Source organism: Aspergillus saccharolyticus (assembly GCF_003184585.1).
Source record: "Aspergillus saccharolyticus JOP 1030-1 unplaced genomic scaffold BP01scaffold_60, whole genome shotgun sequence".
NCBI lineage: Eukaryota > Fungi > Ascomycota > Eurotiomycetes > Eurotiales > Aspergillaceae > Aspergillus > Aspergillus saccharolyticus.
Window position 1 is genome coordinate 83,399 of NW_020290670.1, and position 15,917 is coordinate 99,315.

At 49.9% G+C, this 15,917-nt stretch overlaps 7 protein-coding genes across 7 annotated transcripts; 3 read left to right on the plus strand and 4 right to left on the minus strand.

Moving 5' to 3' along the window:
- Nucleotides 1-63: 63 nt before the first annotated feature.
- Nucleotides 64-1,207, plus strand: BP01DRAFT_307524 (inositol-pentakisphosphate 2-kinase; the record flags this gene model as incomplete). Its single annotated transcript, XM_025572302.1, has 2 exons — nt 64-924; nt 1,007-1,207. 2 exons carry the CDS (start codon nt 64-66, stop codon nt 1,205-1,207), a joined length of 1,062 nt encoding a protein of 353 aa, XP_025426744.1.
- Nucleotides 1,208-1,662: 455 nt separating this feature from the next.
- BP01DRAFT_409531 (chitin deacetylase) lies at nt 1,663-2,536 on the minus strand (the record flags this gene model as incomplete). The annotated part of the gene is made up of 3 exons (XM_025578855.1): nt 1,663-1,721; nt 1,776-2,140; nt 2,211-2,536. The coding sequence occupies 3 exons, from the start codon at nt 2,534-2,536 to the stop codon at nt 1,669-1,671; spliced, it is 744 nt and encodes a 247-aa protein (XP_025426745.1). The 3' UTR covers nt 1,663-1,668.
- A 1,197-nt stretch (nt 2,537-3,733) lies between these two features.
- BP01DRAFT_387068 (Nitroreductase) lies at nt 3,734-4,802 on the minus strand (the record flags this gene model as incomplete). The annotated part of the gene is made up of 4 exons (XM_025577711.1): nt 3,734-3,921; nt 4,055-4,169; nt 4,250-4,663; nt 4,713-4,802. 4 exons carry the CDS (start codon nt 4,800-4,802, stop codon nt 3,734-3,736), a joined length of 807 nt encoding a protein of 268 aa, XP_025426746.1.
- An 826-nt stretch (nt 4,803-5,628) lies between these two features.
- On the minus strand, nt 5,629-8,285 carry BP01DRAFT_350669 (uncharacterized protein). Its single transcript, XM_025573807.1, has 4 exons — nt 8,204-8,285; nt 6,664-8,132; nt 6,331-6,617; nt 5,629-6,264 (listed from the first exon to the last, which is right to left on the minus strand). The coding sequence occupies exons 2-4, from the start codon at nt 7,939-7,941 to the stop codon at nt 5,829-5,831; spliced, it is 2,001 nt and encodes a 666-aa protein (XP_025426747.1). The 5' UTR covers nt 7,942-8,132; nt 8,204-8,285; the 3' UTR covers nt 5,629-5,828.
- A 1,399-nt stretch (nt 8,286-9,684) lies between these two features.
- Nucleotides 9,685-11,468, plus strand: BP01DRAFT_307506 (MDM34 family protein; the record flags this gene model as incomplete). Its single annotated transcript, XM_025572301.1, has 2 exons — nt 9,685-10,019; nt 10,106-11,468. 2 exons carry the CDS (start codon nt 9,685-9,687, stop codon nt 11,466-11,468), a joined length of 1,698 nt encoding a protein of 565 aa, XP_025426748.1.
- Nucleotides 11,469-12,014: 546 nt separating this feature from the next.
- Nucleotides 12,015-14,092, plus strand: BP01DRAFT_329266 (CCDC47 family protein). Its single transcript, XM_025572981.1, has 3 exons — nt 12,015-12,265; nt 12,366-13,224; nt 13,304-14,092. The coding sequence occupies exons 1-3, from the start codon at nt 12,199-12,201 to the stop codon at nt 13,677-13,679; spliced, it is 1,302 nt and encodes a 433-aa protein (XP_025426749.1). The 5' UTR covers nt 12,015-12,198; the 3' UTR covers nt 13,680-14,092.
- BP01DRAFT_360999 (nucleoside transmembrane transporter FUN26) lies at nt 14,093-15,792 on the minus strand. Its single transcript, XM_025576035.1, has one exon. The coding sequence runs from the start codon at nt 15,394-15,396 to the stop codon at nt 14,218-14,220; it is 1,179 nt and encodes a 392-aa protein (XP_025426750.1). The 5' UTR covers nt 15,397-15,792; the 3' UTR covers nt 14,093-14,217.
- Between the last annotated feature and the right edge of the window lie 125 nt (nt 15,793-15,917).

The window sequence follows — 15,917 nt, forward strand, 5'->3', positions numbered from 1 at the left end:
TTTGGACATGGTCTTCTTGTCTAATCAATATCAAGGACCGCAAGCTCGTTGATCCTCCAACGAATGACAACGCCTATGAAGCTCGAGCTCCCGGTAGGGGCTGAGCTCGTCTATCTTGCTGAAGGAGGCGCCAATGTCATCTATCGCATCCTCCTTCCCACCAAAATGCCTGCGAGTCAAATTCACCGGGATGTGTCGGTGACTGTATCTTCCAACCTACCGTCAGATGCCACGAAATGCTATAGTATACCTCCCACTTTCAAAAGAAAGCTGCTTCGTCTCCGGAAAGACACAAGCGCTGGAATTCCTTACCAAGAAATAGCACGGAATTTTGATCGCTGCATTCGGCCTCTTTTTGAGCCCGATGAGCTCGTTGATCAGGAGCTCGTTTATCTTCCCAGAGGGTTGGTTCAGTTGTGCAACGAACAGCTCCTTGCAGCAGAGCGAACGGGGCAGCGTCCGAAAAGACGTCATGGCGTGTATCTCTCTACAACTGAATCTTTCGGGCTTCTCATCACCGACATGACCACATTTGGCAGTCCTGGGGCCACGCTGTCCGAGCTGAAACCCAAGTGGCTCGTTCAATCTCCGTCGGCGCCGGCGGGCTCGCTCCGGTGTCGGACATGCGCACTTCGCGATATGAAGAATCATCAGGCTCGCAAAATTGGTGACCATGAAGAAGTTTCGTTTTGTCCGCTTGATCTAGTAAGTGACCAGTTTGAGAATGTGCTTCGCGCGACCCGGTTCATCACGGCATGCGAGGATCAGGTTCCCCTGGCAATGGTACTCTATCAAAACAGTACTTTACAGAGACTCCTAGCCCACCAGAACAGCATGTGTGACGTCGGGCTCCAAGGCCCTCCTGTCGTCTCTGTAGAAAAGTCACTCGGTATGACTCTCCGTGACTGTACGATGTTCATTAGGGTGAGCTCTCCCGTATCTTCCCATTCAAATCCCCTCCCTCCCCCATCCCCATCCCCCATCAGGTAAGCTGATCTCAATGCAGATATCAAACGATGAGTCCCGTCTTGTTGAAGTACGCCTTGGTGATCTGGACCTCAAAACAGGCGCGGGAGGAAAGGCGAAGTACTGGGTTGACCTTGAACATCGTTTAATCGATGAGGGTTGGTACATGGGTGCAAAAGGCAGCGGATCAGCAAATTCCTGTGCCCTACAGGACTCGCGGTGTAATTCACAGTCAATGTAAGATATACAAACACTACTCTGCCAGTCCTTGGCTATTTTATCTTAGCCATCTTGCTAGCAATCGACTGGGGACTACACAACAACTTAGTGGAACCGAATAGCACAGGATCACCCCTTTAATTTTCTCTTATGGCAATGTGGTGATCCAAAGTGGGCTTTCTAATGTTCTATTCAACGCTAATCATAAACTTGATTCTTCGGTACTGTACACTTATTAGTCAAAATAGCTCCGTTTGATGTAATTATCCTGCCGGATAGGGTGGAACAACGAGCTCTGTAGGTAGCTCGGGGCCAACGGCGATTCATTTGGCACTTCGATGTTTTGATAATCGACAAAGCTCCGCGTTAGGCATTTGAGCAGACGATGGGAATTCGATACGTAACACAAAAAGTACTACACAGAGGGAGTGAAACAGCAGTCAAATGAAGAGTTTAGCCAAGTCATTGTCTATATCCCTTTTTTTAACGATACCAATTACCCTCCGGGTCCCCCAAGCAATCTCCTACCGTGACAGCTTAAGACCCGGGCCGTTAGCAGTGCTCCTCACAACATTCAACTCGAGACTCACGATTCAGGCCTCGAGCCACGATCTCGTCCAACATCGCCCGGGTCAAGACTGCCACCGTCTGCTCATGGGTGTCGTGCGCCAGGACAATCGTGCCTCCGGCATTCAGACCTTCCACGAATCTCGTGAAGCTCCTCGGAATCAAATCCGGATGATCGTGCACGTAGTCCTTGGTGTCGACGCTGGCGCTGACGACATGGTATCCCAGATCGCTCATTGCGGCAAGAACTTCTCCGTTGATCGCGAGATAGGGCGGTCTCATATAGGTCGGAGCGACACCCAGCACGGCCAGCACTGCTGCTTCCAGCCGGCTCATTTGTTCGACGATCTCACCGTACGGTAAAGTGGAAAGTCGAGCGTGATCGTATCTAGATTTCTTAGAAACTTCACCCCCCCCCCAGTAATGCATGATTCACAGGGGACTTAGGGGGCGCTCACGTATGGGAACCAATTTGGTGTCCTTCGTTCAGTATGCGGGTTAGAACATCGCGGTGGTTTGACAGCTGGTACCCGTTTACAAAGAAGGTAGAGCGCGCGTCGTATTCGCTGAGAATATCTAGAAGCTGAGAGGTATAAATGTCGGGCCCATCATCGAACGTGAGGGCTACGGTGCTAGGAACTGTGCAACGAGTAATGACTGCGCCGTAGGATGCACCCCTGGCTGTCACATTTGAGGCTACACACCAGGAGCGGCTGGTGACAAGAGTGATAAGAATGTGCGCAAAGAGAAAAAATGACTTTGTCTTGCTAAAAATGAGCGACATGGTAGACAGGTGTAAGAATGCAATGGCGATAAACAGGTGACTCGGATCTTAAAGTCAGAGGAAGAAGAAGAAAGACGCACACTTCAAAGGTTGAGATCGCTCATTGTGCTTGGTGTTCAAGGAAAGAGCCATACAGTCAAGCAAAAGACAGCTGCGACTGCGAGTCTCTAAAGGGTACGTTGGTACGTCCTTTCACCATGTCCTTGTCTTCTAGTGCCCACAACACACCCTCCCAGCATAATTTATCTAATGAACATAAAACAGTAGGTATCTCTATCAGAACATTGAAGTAGTATCAAAATTTCCTACCTAGCAAGATACGTGGTATTGAGAGCAGGTGCGGATCGGGAAAGGCAGGCCTGTCACTCTTGAGGTATAGTTTGAGCCACCACCTTGCAACACGGCCCTTTTTCATCACTATGTCGCAAAGAAACTGATTGATTGATCTCAGCGGGGCTGCGATCGCCAATGATCTCGAGAGAAAGTGATTCTCTAAGATTCATTCCGGACTTCAACGTCTCCAACAGTGGCCGAAAACATCATGTCAGATCTGATGCCTGACGTCACGATCTGAAAATGTACAACACACTAAGTGGCCATTTGGTCTTCAAAAGGACACACTTGTTCTCATCATTTCGAAACAAACTCCTCATTATCCGTGTTTCTATACACTGTCGCAATAAAGACAAAGAGAATTATGATATACAGTCGAATATACCTGATCTGCGTCTCGAATTGATTTGGATAGACCGGAAGATGGATGTCTTTGGGCAGAAGTTTAAGCGATCCTTCCAGCATGCTCTCAAGCCTTTTCGTTCTGTTAAATGGCGTGGCTTGATGGCGGCCAAGGAAGATGACCTGGATGCTCAGTACAATTTCCCTTCCGGACGAAGGGCTGGTCAGGGGTCCAGGTAATGCTGACCTGTTCATCCAGTTGAGTATATCACCACGTTTTACTTGCTTTAGGAATGCGATTGCTGATGAAATATCCTTTCAGCTCACCGACAGGCCGTTCATCGGGCGAATCGCGATGTATACCAAAACGTTTCGTGTCTTTCATGTGTTATGGTTTCTGTGGTCCATAAAATCTCAAACCTAGATCTAGACTTATTGTGCTAATCGTGTACTGTATACAACTCTTATTCTACTGCAGAATATGAAATTCATCAAAGCTAGCACCTCGTCTACGTGGGTCGTCTATGATTTTCCAAAGATCGTAACCCGTTCTTCAACAGGTTTCTGCTCTTTCGATCCTGGAGACCCCTCCGGGCTTCCAAAAACCAATTGCGCACCGAGCTTCCACCCCTTGGGCACATTCCATGCCTCGGCCACGGGCATATCGATCAGCGGGTTGTAGTGCTGCAGGTTGGCGCCGAACCCAAGTGCTTCGAGACCCGTCCACACAAGGGGAGAAAAAAAGTACCAGACGAGTCAGCCAGATCATTAGATATTTAACCCTCCACCACAACAGCAAAACAAAAGCCAAATACCAAAAGGCGGGCTCCAAAAAGCACTCACAAAAGTACTGATGCATCGCATTTGAATGCTGCGCCCACGGCTCAAATTGATCTTTGTAGAGAGAAAACTTCTCTGAATACGGCTCGATGTGCGCTGGATCCTCATAGAAAAGAATCTACAAATTCATAGAAAGTCAGCAACCAACTTCAATAGCTTACTTCTTCTTCTTCTCCAAGGAGATAAAAATAGGCTCACCGTGCCTACCGCGGCCTTGAATCCTTTTAGCTTAGGCAAGGTCTGATTCTTCCACACCCGCTCAGGTACTGCGCCCGTCTTGACCAGATTCTGGAACACGCCTATTACGATATCCCACCAACGCTCATGCTCCTGGTGCAACATCACCACAAGCCGGGTAGACTGCGTGTTGAAGGCGCTTGGGACGTGCAGGATGGCCTGCTGCACGAGCACCTCGATCTTGGCATCAGGCACAGAGTGGTCGCGGCCGAGTTGTAGATCGTGCGGCGGTTCCGGGCAAGCGCGATGAGTGTTTGTACGCCGGGAGCAGAGGAATTGGAGGAAGAGGACGACAATCGAATGGCGGTTGTTGGAGTCCGCACCAACAAAGGGTTCGTGGTTGCAGTGCGGGGCAGGGTGAAGCGCACCGCTGGACTGCAGCGACGTAGGAGGACTCGTGGCATAGCCATTGGTGCTGGCTTACTAAAGCTGTGTAATTGTAGGGCAGGAAGAAAGCTAGAGATGGTTCATTCTCGCTCGGGAAAACATTGCTGGTCTTATAATTGTGTTGCATGAGAATGTATATCCGACGGGATCTCGTATCCGCGCGGCATTGCGGAGATACGCTTATTACAGCGTCATCTTTTTAAATACCAATTGTTAATACTAAGTTCTCCCAGGCTTTACTTGGTTAGCTAAAGATGATTTAGGATGAGTCTCGTACCTGTGAGATATGCTTTGCGAGTAATTGTATCCGCAGTTGCTCACAAACCTCACGATACCTCGTATGTAGATACCACTGCTGGCTTTTTTGTTTGGTTCTCCATGCAGAATGACATCATTGTCCGCAACGCCTTAGACAACACGATCGATAAAGATATATAATTGAATGACCGTAGCCCTTCAGATTGATGGTCGAACAAGTTGGTGAAAGTTCCACACAAGTGCACCACCGGTCTCGGAGAACTCTTGAATCTGGACTCGTAACTAGGTCGTAGACTTATGGGTGCCCTACGGTAAATCTTGAGAGGCTATTGGGTTGGCTAGTCAGCTTGATTATCTGTTATTCTTAGCAAATCTGGGAGAGGGCTGCTCTGTGTGTCAATGAATTTGCAGTGGAAGATCATAAAGAAAGTAATCCTGTATCAATACTTATCGATAATGAATCCAGTCTTTCGGTATATAGTCATTTCCTGGACATGGTGCAACTTGTCGTCAGGGTGGGTAAATCCCTGCAGTTATTTGGATCATCATAACATATATAATCTCAACAATACTATTTCTATACCAAGCTTAGCCACTGACCCTGCCAAGGTCCACGCAGTCGAGCTGCCTCAGCGGCTAGAACGCGAATGAACTTACCAACATCATCCAATGACCGTGCCGAGTTGTTGCAATGAGTCAATGAAGCAGTGGTAAAATGGAGTAGCTGATGCCAAGTGGTTAATCTCTGAACCAGAAAAATTAAAGCTGCCTGGAACTCCACAACCATATGTATTTAATTTACAAAGGAAAAAGAAGCGCTGAAAAATGAAATAGCGCTGCGTCGACGCCCTCGCAATGCGAAAAAATGAAGCCCGAAATGCATTCATTTCCAAAATCAGAAGAAATCCTCCTCATCGAGCCAGTGGGAGTCAATGGCGTAGGCGACTAGATCCGCAGCACAACACATGTCTTCGTGTCCATGATCGAGATCAAGTAGTTCCAAAACCGCAGTAAGTCTCTCCTCGAGCGTTTGCCTCAAATCAGAGACAGTTGTCTGAGCGGAGGTCACCGTCGGCAACGTTTGTGGCTTCGCAAGCTTGTTGTTGGATGCGGATGTCAATTTAACACCCTTGTTAAGTGAGCGTGGAGCAAGGGGTTCACGAGGTGCTGGTGGCGAGCTGCACTCAGATTTTTTGTTCTTAAGCAAGGATTTGAGGAGGAAAAGCAGCCAAACAAGGTTCGTCCGGGGCGCATATTCTGCCCAAATGCCCGGGATATCCGGGCACTTTCCGGTTTGACGAGAATCGCCGTGATAGAGTTCAGCGCGCATGCTATAGGTCAAGAACATTAGCTGATTATTTCTGGTGCCATACATAGGTACGTCCAAGTATACTCACTATCGGTATGTGTCTCTGAGCATGATCTCATCGTCGTCCCGCCCGATCGCGTCAAAAATCTGTTTCTTGTCGAGGTCCGACGAGGCAATTTCGAAGGCCTCAACCTCTTCACTGAGATGCAGCTGTGCGCGAGACAGGGAGTAATCTATGATGGTCGTCTCGAGGGTGCTAAATCCGAAGCCACTTTTGTACGGTTGACTCATGATCTCAGCATTCGTGGGTGGGTCCATGCAGCCCCCTGCGCGAGTACTTCGAATACAGACGTTGCCTAAGTGCAGATCGCGGTGCTATGAATGTTAGATTGAGTTACCTGGTAGAAATTCAGGAGCTTACCTCGAATGATGCGTACTCCTCTGCCCGAGCCAAGGCCATGGCAACCCCCCAGAAAATATCGTAAATCTGAAAGATGGACGTCCATGCAAATTTCTCCAGCTCACAACCAGCATCATCCATTTCCACAATCGCCCACAATTGTGAGTCTGGATAAGCTCGCTTACTGGACGGATTCGGATTCCAACAGTCGTCCTTGGTTTTCTTATAGTGATCCCAAGCTTTCTGGAACGAACCGGGAAACCGGCCCTGGACCACGTGGATTTCCCTGAAGCGAGCGAATCCTGGGATTGGATCTAAATATTTGAGCATCTTGACTTCGGACACAAGCTCGTCGATACTGGTAAACTTCTTCGAGCCTGGCCCGCTCTGAGCCCGTAGGGGCACAACCTTGAACACCCCGTCGCCATAGGCCTTCAGGCGTGCGAGCTTGGACCGGGACATCTCGTTCTTGCATACCTCCTCTCGTAGTCGAAGCTTGTAGACTTCTCCATATGACCCTTCGGCGATTTTGACAACTTCCAACAAGTTTCCAGCTCGAGCAGCCCACGAGTCGAACTTCTGGACGCTCTGCGCCGCAATCGCGGACAACGCTTCGTTCAGGATCGGGCGAACATATTCATTTACCATTTCATCCAGGACACATCCCGATGACATTCGAGCTCCTGGCTTGGCTCTGGATTTTTTTGTTGTCCTCGTCTCGGGTTTTGCGGAGGTTTCGCACGGCTTATTCTGTCGTCGGTTTCTTGCTGCAGGGATATTGGGATTGATTCGGACCTCGACCATTTTTTCGTAGCGAGGATCTGATGATGCGGCACCTTCCTCCAATGATTCAGTCTTCTTCCATTGAGCTGGCTTTTGTTCCTCGTTTTCCTGCTCATGCCGTGGTTCCGAGTTACGAATGGGCGTATTTGGATCCAATGTAGGTCTCACATCCACTCTTTCGACTGACTGTACCACCCCAGTCCTTTCCTGTTTCGGTTGTTGCTGCTTCTTTGTCTCTCCAATTTCCTCATCTGTTCTCTGAATCATCGGTCTGCTCTCCTCCTTGATGGCTACCTTCGCGAGCTTCACCCGCACATCCTCCACAGCATCTTCATCGCTCCCTTCCTCGTGCTTCTTGACGCTCAATGTTCCCGGCGACTTTGCCGGACTTCTTTGATCAAAAACAGCTCTCGGTGCATCTGCTCTTCTCTTCCCATAGACTTTTTTCTGAGCGACAGTGCGGGTTCTCGTTGTCGGTTGGGGAGTCGCGGCTATTTGGAAGTATGGTGAAGACATGACAGTCTGAAGTGTTCTTGCCGATGAAAAGGCCGACAGGCTAATGGCTCTTGAGCGAGCTGCCCGCTATTATGAAACTTGGTGAGAGATTGCGGATTGCATCGATGTGAAAGAGACAGCTGCAGCGGTAGGATTCCGCGGAGGTGGTTTATTGTTCTCTTGCCGAGTTAGGTCTAGTGGCTGGCGTTGCTGAGGGAAAGCCAAACACAGGAATTATGTCAGTGGATCTGACTCAGCTTAGTAGCATTGAACTAACCTAACTAACTGCACAGTAATGCGCGCTGTGTTCATTACGGTAAAGGCGGGAAAGGAGGTGTTTTTTCTATACAATTTATGATACTAGGAGAAAATCAATAAGGTAGAAAAGGGGGCTTGGGCAGGAGAGAGAAGAAGGTTGCCGGAGGAGCAGTGATTGCAGGTGAACATACCAGTAACTAGTTAGTTACTCGTGTATTCTAATGATTACTTCGTCCATTCACATGTATTGACTTTTACTTATGACAATGAAAACAGTCCTCTGTACAATTGTTATTTGATATTCTCGAGTTGTCAAAGAGACAGATTTGTATTAGCTTTCGAGACAGTCCCTCCAGACAGTAAGCAGGCGGGCACGATTGGGATCCCGTCGGGCAATCTTCATTCAAAACAGAATCTGGAGTATCCGTCGCGGCCTGGAATTTCCTCTACAGTCACTGGGCAGAGGCACTTTCAGCACCACATTCGAGACAAGGAGGATCTCAGTGACTGTACCCCGTATTACAGAGTACTCCGTAAATAGCGTCCACACGGGCTGGCCGGGAGTTTCACAGGGACGGGTGGACCGAGAATGCGAAGAATTCCCACTCTGCGATTCAGCACGGGCCTGCCATTAGGAATGCGCAAGTCCAGTCAGGAGAAGCGGGAATACGGAGTAGGATAGGAACTAATGCAAAGGTTGGACGGATGGGTCAGCAGATACTCATCTTCAATTAGTGAACAGGAATTAATTATTCGGATTCATTCATAACTTTGGAAATAAAAAATAGTCAACTCATATTGATTCGGAGCAGAACGGAAGAGCAAGACTACAGGTAGAAGCCGACAGCCTAGCTAGTGACGTTATCCCTTCCCTTCTTGGCTGCTGAGCCTTTCTTTTTTTTTTTTTTTTTTCTCTTTTGTTCTTCTTTCTCTCACATACTCCGTACTTTCTTTCTCTTTATCACAAAAGAAATGCATACATCGCGGCGCTTGCGAAGACGGCTGCTTACGCAGAACAGATCACATCTGTCAAATATACAAACTCAAAGTAAAGCTCCTATGTCGATTTAATTTAACACCCTACGAAGAAGACGGAAGCTATTGTGAAAGCTACAGAGGCTCGTCGCGTCGATCACGCGAGCGCCGTAGGATTACCGAATCGGGTCAGTGAACCCTCGGGAAATGTTCGCCGCTCGTCTTTTTCCCTCTCAATCCGCCGCCATCCTTTTTTATTCAGTCTTCTCCCATTCACAGTCAGCTTATCGGCGCATCGACCCATTTCCACCATTCTCCCTCTCCATCTTATTCCCTCTTCCCCCTCCTTACCTCGTGTTCTTATGATTACCATCGCTTACTTATTGACCTTAACATTGAGAAGTCCATCAATTTAACCCTGCACTGTCTTGTTCACTTCCATAAGTTTCAGTCTCTGTACTTTTCCAATGTCGTCCGCTCAAATATAAGGGAGAAAATAAGAAGTGACTTCATCCTTTCACATGAACGGCGATGGCGTTCAACTTCAACTGGTCGCCGCTTATGGCGGACGCGAGTTTTTATACTCGTGCCCAAGACCTGCTGACTGCCGCCTTGAATAAATCTCCAAAACCACCCATCATCGTCGACGACATCATCGTGACTGAACTGAATCTTGGCTCGATCCCGCCTGAATTGGAGATTTTGGAAATTGGGGACTTGGCGGAGGATCGCTTTCGGGGCATCTTCAAGATGTCATACACTGGAGATGCCTTTCTCACTCTGAAAACACGAGTTCAGGCGAATCCTCTTAATACCTACCTCCTCACCCGACCCTCTTTTGCAACTCCAATGCCTGTTGCCGCAGCGTGAGTGACACTAACAAGCGAACTCTTTCTCCGAGGAGTCGCCTTCTGGGTATTTTTTGCTAATATATTCACTCAATACATTATAGAACCCCTCTGACCATACCCTTGCAAATTACACTCTCCGACTTCAAACTCTCTGGCTTCGTCATATTAGTTTTTTCAAAGCAAAAAGGCATCACTGTCGTTTTCAGGAATGATCCGCTCGAATCGCTTAAAGTATCCTCGACTTTCGACTCCATTCCCTTTGTTCGCGACTTCTTACAAAGAGAAATTGAGGCACAACTTCGCATTTTGTTCATGGATGAATTGCCTGCTATCATTCACCGTTTATCCCTTCGACTGTGGGTCCCGGAATACCGCGCTGGCGAAGAGCTGCAAAAAGAAGCTACAGACGCTGCAGGCGAAGGCCCAGGTCAAGATCCCTTGGCAAGCCCACCACAAGACCCCGTCGACGCTTCCGGAAACGCCTTGGATGAATCCGAAATCGCTTCCCTTTCTCTTGAATCTACCGTTGAAACTCACTCTCTATTCTCCCAAAAGAACCTTCTCCGGCTGGCCGCCCTTACCGATTCTCAACGGACGCTATCACTCTTCACACCATCCATCCAAGAAGTTGTATACCGCGCGTGGACTTCACCTTCCGACTCGGGCGATATCACTGGAGGCGTGATGTCACCCCTCAGTCCAATCCTCTCCAGGACCCATTCGCAGATTGGAGGCCTGTCCTCTTCATTCCAGGACACAGCCAGTATGGTGTCCTCACACAGCCGATCCTCCGTCAATACACACACTTTCAGCAGTTACGGATTGACTTTGGGCTCTGGTCGTCATTCGAAATCGAACGCGAGAAAGCGGAAGAAGCGCGTCGTCGATCTGCGTCGCCCCAAGACTACAGACGATACAGTCAGCGTAAGTGGCGAGACTACTTACACGGAGACCACGAGCGCCGCATCGGTCTACTCAGCTCCTCTACCTGTGGTGAGCGAGCAAACAGATGATCCAGTGACGCCCCCACTTTCGCCGAGCAGCGACCTTCATCTTCCCACAATTCCTGAACGGCATCGTGCCAGTCTATCAAGACCAAGCATGCCCCGGCGTAATTTCGCAACCGAAACGGCACGTGAAGTGGGTGAGACATCATCGTCCGCGGCTCCTCGTCAGTCTGCAGTCATTGACGTGGAAGCTACACCACGGGATCCCACAGTCGCCTTCGCCCGCGAGAGCGAAAAGCAGCAGGAAGCAGGGGCTACACGTAGTCTGCCTGCCGCAGCACTCCCGTTTACAGATATCAAAGCGACCTCTAGCATCGTGGACCAGGCACTAGTCGAAAGACTCGCTGGAGAAATTGCTCGTCGTATGCGCGATGAGAAAATGACCCCAGGCGGTACTTGCAGTGCTTTCTGGGATCGCCTGGGTCATGAAGATGCTCCCCCGGCCTATGGACAATGACTATGCCGAAGACTCTCATTGTGCCCTGTCTTCTCCTCCTTCTCCTTTTACCAAAGGATCTGTCACTGTGCTCAGTGCATACCTTCAAGCTCCACGTCTGGAGCGATGACGACGATACGACTGTTTTCAATCTTTCCGCTGTGATGTTTTCCGTCTAGTCTGATCATTCTGCGGGATGACCTTTGGAGCGAGTAATAGAACTTGTACATTGATTGGGCTGTATCGATAAAAGAATTGGGCGCGTATCGTTTGTGTTTATTTGATTTCTGCTTCTGTGAGCGACATGCTTTCATGCTAGGATACCACCTCGCTCGTTAACTCTCTTTGATTTTGTAAATACTTCTCTCATTTCTCCTCCATGCCGCGGTTGACATAGCATCACTTGCTGTCGGCGAATGCGGTCTCAATTGACATCGCGATTGATTTCACTCCTTCCGAACCTACATTGTACTATGTCCGGCTTAATGTCTCTATTCGACATAATACGTTGACTTAGGAATATCTGACAGGAGCAATGTTTTGAAAGGCTCTTATTGCCGTTCAGGCTGGTGGCCCTAGGCCGAGGGCGGCTCCACCAACCGAACTCGGCAGACTCCGATTGCGACAAACGTCAACCGACCCAAAGCTAAACCTCCTCCACGCTTTCCTCTCTTTTGCTTCCTTCCGCCGCCACGTCGCCAGATCCTCGCCTCTTAACATCTCGCACTTTCCAAATTCCTCCAACTTGATCATGGCGGGCATGTTTCAAAACCTATTTGGGGGCTCGCAGGCTTCTGGTCCGGCCAGAGTCGACGACGGTAAGTCACGCACGCAACCCCATTTAAAAATCCGGGGTCAACCTCCCCAGCTCCGACACTCAGAATCCTCAACCCTCCATCTAACATGAATATCCATTAGAATTCGCCGACTTTGTCGAGGCCCCTGAGCCCTCTCCGGCTTCTCTTGTCTCCAGTTCATCCACCACCCCGGCCCTCAACACCCATGGCGTGGGCGCCGGGAGTCCAGTCCCGTACACCAAGTGGTACCGGGTCTGGGAGCGGACCTCGCCACAGGACTTCATGCAGGAAGCCATGGTGATGCCCATCATACTATTGATTGTCATCTTCCATTTTTGGGGGACTCGCAAAAACCGGCGTCGGGCCCGCGACTGGGCACAGGCACACGTGTCCGCCCTACAGAATGAGTTCGCTGTCGTTGGATTTGAAGGAATCAAGTCCGATCAAGTCTCTTCGCCGGACGCCTTGCTCAAGGAACGATCCGCGCAGGAATTTACCTCGTACGCCACAGGTCGCCAGAACGTAGCCTTTGTGGACGTCTCCGTCAAGCTCCCCAAGCGGTACAACCCAGTAATTTTCTGGACGGAGTCGGTGTTCAGCTTTCTCTTCGAAAGTTGGGAGGCGCCCACCGAAACCTACGAAGCTACTGCGTTCACATTTGATGGCAGAGAGAAGGATGTGGTGCCCGTGCCTGCAAATGACACCTCGTTTCTGAAGGTCAATAACTCGACTTACGATGGCTTTGTCTGGGCGATCGTGCACAAGAACCACATGCGCAAATTCCGCCAGGAGCGTTATGATGCTTCTCTCACCTTCACTCGCGAGAATCCCAAGCTTCCCAGTTGGGTTACTGTCATGACTGAGAGCGCCGAAATCACGGACGTGCTCTTGACCCCCGAATTGATCCAGGCTATTGAGAAGGCCGGCAACAACTTTAAGTATCTCATTGTGACTGACCAGCCAATTGACAAACCCTTGAAGTACGATGATCTCCCCTTGTTGGCCCCCGTGGCCCCCGCGTCACTTTTAAGAAGACGTATGCTAAACCCATCGCACCAGGATCGAGGAAACCACCCCTCGCAAGCGCATTCAACTCGCCATGACCCTTCCCTCCTCACCCGCCGGTTACGCCGCCTCCTTGCCTCTCTTTTCGCAATGTATTCGTCTGGCCGACCGCCTCGTCGCTGTCGCTCATTTCCGTCCTGAGGTAACCCGCAAGATTCGTCATACCCGCGAGGAGGAAATCAAGAAGCTGCGCCGTGCAGATGAGGACGAGAAGGCCGAGGAACGTCGCCTTGCTGCTGAGAAGATCAAGAAAGAAGAGCGCGAGCGCCTCCTCCGCGGCATGTCCGCCGACGAGCAGCGGAAGTACCTGGATCGCGAGTCGCAGAAGGAGCACAGACGTATGATGAAGAGGAGCACCCGTCGAGCTTAACTGCATCGCAGATTTCTTTATCTACCGAAACGACAGACTGATTCGTGTTCGTGGTCTGCTTAAGGGAAAGTGGAGAACGCAAGATGCATAAACCAAGCCCACTTGCATCTTTATGGGTGGTAATGGTTTATTTCGCCTTGCCTGCTGTTTTCCTCTTATTGCTTTCTTGTCATCCTGACTGGTGATAATGATGATGATGCATACTTTCCATGTACAATGTATTCATAACTATTTCAGTGCAAGAGTGGGTTTGTTCGGCGTTGTGTAGGTCTTCCATTGATGCACCTATTAGTCCTGATTTAGAGGTTGGTTGCTTGCTGTCTGTGTATACCGACAGGCCAGCGGTGACGAGTGTATATCGGCCACATCAGCACCTGCACCTACGACATCTGGACTCAATAGATCGATCTTACTATGTATTCAATGTGTGAAACTCAATTGCACGGAACTAATAGTAGAGTAAGTGGCCGGATGTACAAATCTATAACGATCCAGGAATCAATCTAAAAACTTAAATTTAACAGGAAAGCAACTCCTCTCAACCCCCAGCCGCCAGAAAGCTTAACAGACTGCCGAGCATCAACCCCGTGACCAGCATCAGTCCCATGAATGCGCCAGCCGGCTCCCGCTCGTCTGTCGCAACCTGTCCGGCACCCATCATACAATTACTACCTAGGTAACCATTAGTGACCCCGAACAGCAGCTGCACGACGACCAAGTAGAACAGGTCACTCTGCACGACGGCGCCGCGGCCCCGGATGTTGCATAGTTGATACAGCGGGATGAACGCAGCGCGGGCGATGGCAAAGACAAATAGGGCCCAGGGCCGATGTACTAGCGAGAGTGCGGGCCACAAGACTAGCATGCGGCCGATGAGGTCCCCAGCGTTCCAGAAGAAGAAGGCGAGGGGGATGAAGACGGGAGCTTCGAAAAGGCGGTGACCGTGATTTACAGACTCGATCTGTGCGGTGAAGACGGGGAATACCATGGTGACGGTGAAGCAGAGGATCATGGCTAGGGCAGTAAACCGGAGTCTCTGAAAAAGTGTCCATAGGCCGATGGTTTTAGCCGGCTTGGAGGTGTCATCCTCATTGCTGCCAATACTCGTGGCAGTGTTGTCACTTGAGCAGGGGAGGTTAGAGCGTCGTTTAACGAGGGAAGTGAATGCGAGGAGGGCAAGGGAGGAGACCGCAGTTGCGGTCATGAAATATGCGAAGGCGGATTTGGATGACTGCGGCGAAGCGGCATTTACTTGGTCGTTTTCGTTGTCACCTTGGTCGGATGCCACGAAGAGAACAGAAAGAATCTGAACAATGCATGGAAGAACGCCCGCCACGCCCTGGCCGCTCATGATGGCCTGCGTATACTCCTCACGTCCGAAGCCGGCGACATATGCATAGACGCCATTCTGGTTGACGCCCGTGGCAAGGCTTGCGCCGAAGACCATGAACAGCAAAAAGATAAAGTAGTTGGCCACGGAGACATCTTTCATGAATATAGTCGAGAAAGCCAGGAAAGTGAAGACCACAATGTTCATCAACAGCGAGACAACTGTCCGCTTGGGGTAGGAGGCTCCATTCTGGAGCTTTGCGAGGATGAATGAGGAGCCTAAGTTGGTCACTGTCGAAACGGTCAAGATGGAAGGCTGAAAGTGAGTCGCGGTCCAGTCGTCTGTCTGGAATCGATGGTAGAAGTACGGAGCCGCTGCGAGGAACATGTTCCTGCGGTGAGTAATCGAGTCATGACAGTTAATTAGCAAGCTGGTGCCATACGAGGAGAACAATGGGTGAAGAGAAGCAGCTCGCTAATCAACCAGCCCTCCCATTCAACGTACCAGGCCCAAAGCATAGAGACTCCCAAGAGAAGAAACACGGCGTATTCGTATGAGGAGAAAGGGGCCTGTTGGGGACCCGGGGAGGCAGATTCATTGTCCTCCGAATCGGTATCCGCCGCGGCAGGCTGCTGGATTGCCTCATACGTCACTTGGGGAGCGAATAATCTGCGAAAACGATCCATTGTCGTGCTTGTGAAGGAGTCCCTTGATAAGAGATGAGGCGGGACTCAGGCAGCATGAATATCAATCCATAGTTGTCTTGCATGACGAGAAGTGACGGTAAGGAGAGGCAGAGAAGGTCATGAGGGCGTGTTGGACAGCTGCCAAGACAGGCAAACAGGTCACGCTCGGGTGACTAAGACAAGCAAGTTATTAAGTTTATCGAGTCAACATACGAAGTCATT

Excerpts from the sequence above, each read along its gene's own strand:
- BP01DRAFT_329266 (XM_025572981.1), top strand. The coding sequence starts at position 12,199 with ATGGCGGGCATGTTTCAAAACCTATTTGGGGGCTCGCAGGCTTCTGGT. Across the intron at positions 12,266-12,365 it reads TCCGGCCAGAGTCGACGACG|AATTCGCCGACTTTGTCGAG; the intron begins GTAAGTCACGCA and ends AATATCCATTAG. Across the intron at positions 13,225-13,303 it reads CCAATTGACAAACCCTTGAA|GATCGAGGAAACCACCCCTC; the intron begins GTACGATGATCT and ends CCATCGCACCAG.
- BP01DRAFT_360999 (XM_025576035.1), bottom strand. The coding sequence starts at position 15,396 with ATGTTCCTCGCAGCGGCTCCGTACTTCTACCATCGATTCCAGACAGAC.
- BP01DRAFT_350669 (XM_025573807.1), bottom strand. The coding sequence starts at position 7,941 with ATGTCTTCACCATACTTCCAAATAGCCGCGACTCCCCAACCGACAACG. Across the intron at positions 6,618-6,663 it reads AGGAGTACGCATCATTCGAG|CACCGCGATCTGCACTTAGG; the intron begins GTAAGCTCCTGA and ends TAACATTCATAG. Across the intron at positions 6,265-6,330 it reads CTCAGAGACACATACCGATA|CATGCGCGCTGAACTCTATC; the intron begins GTGAGTATACTT and ends CTTGACCTATAG.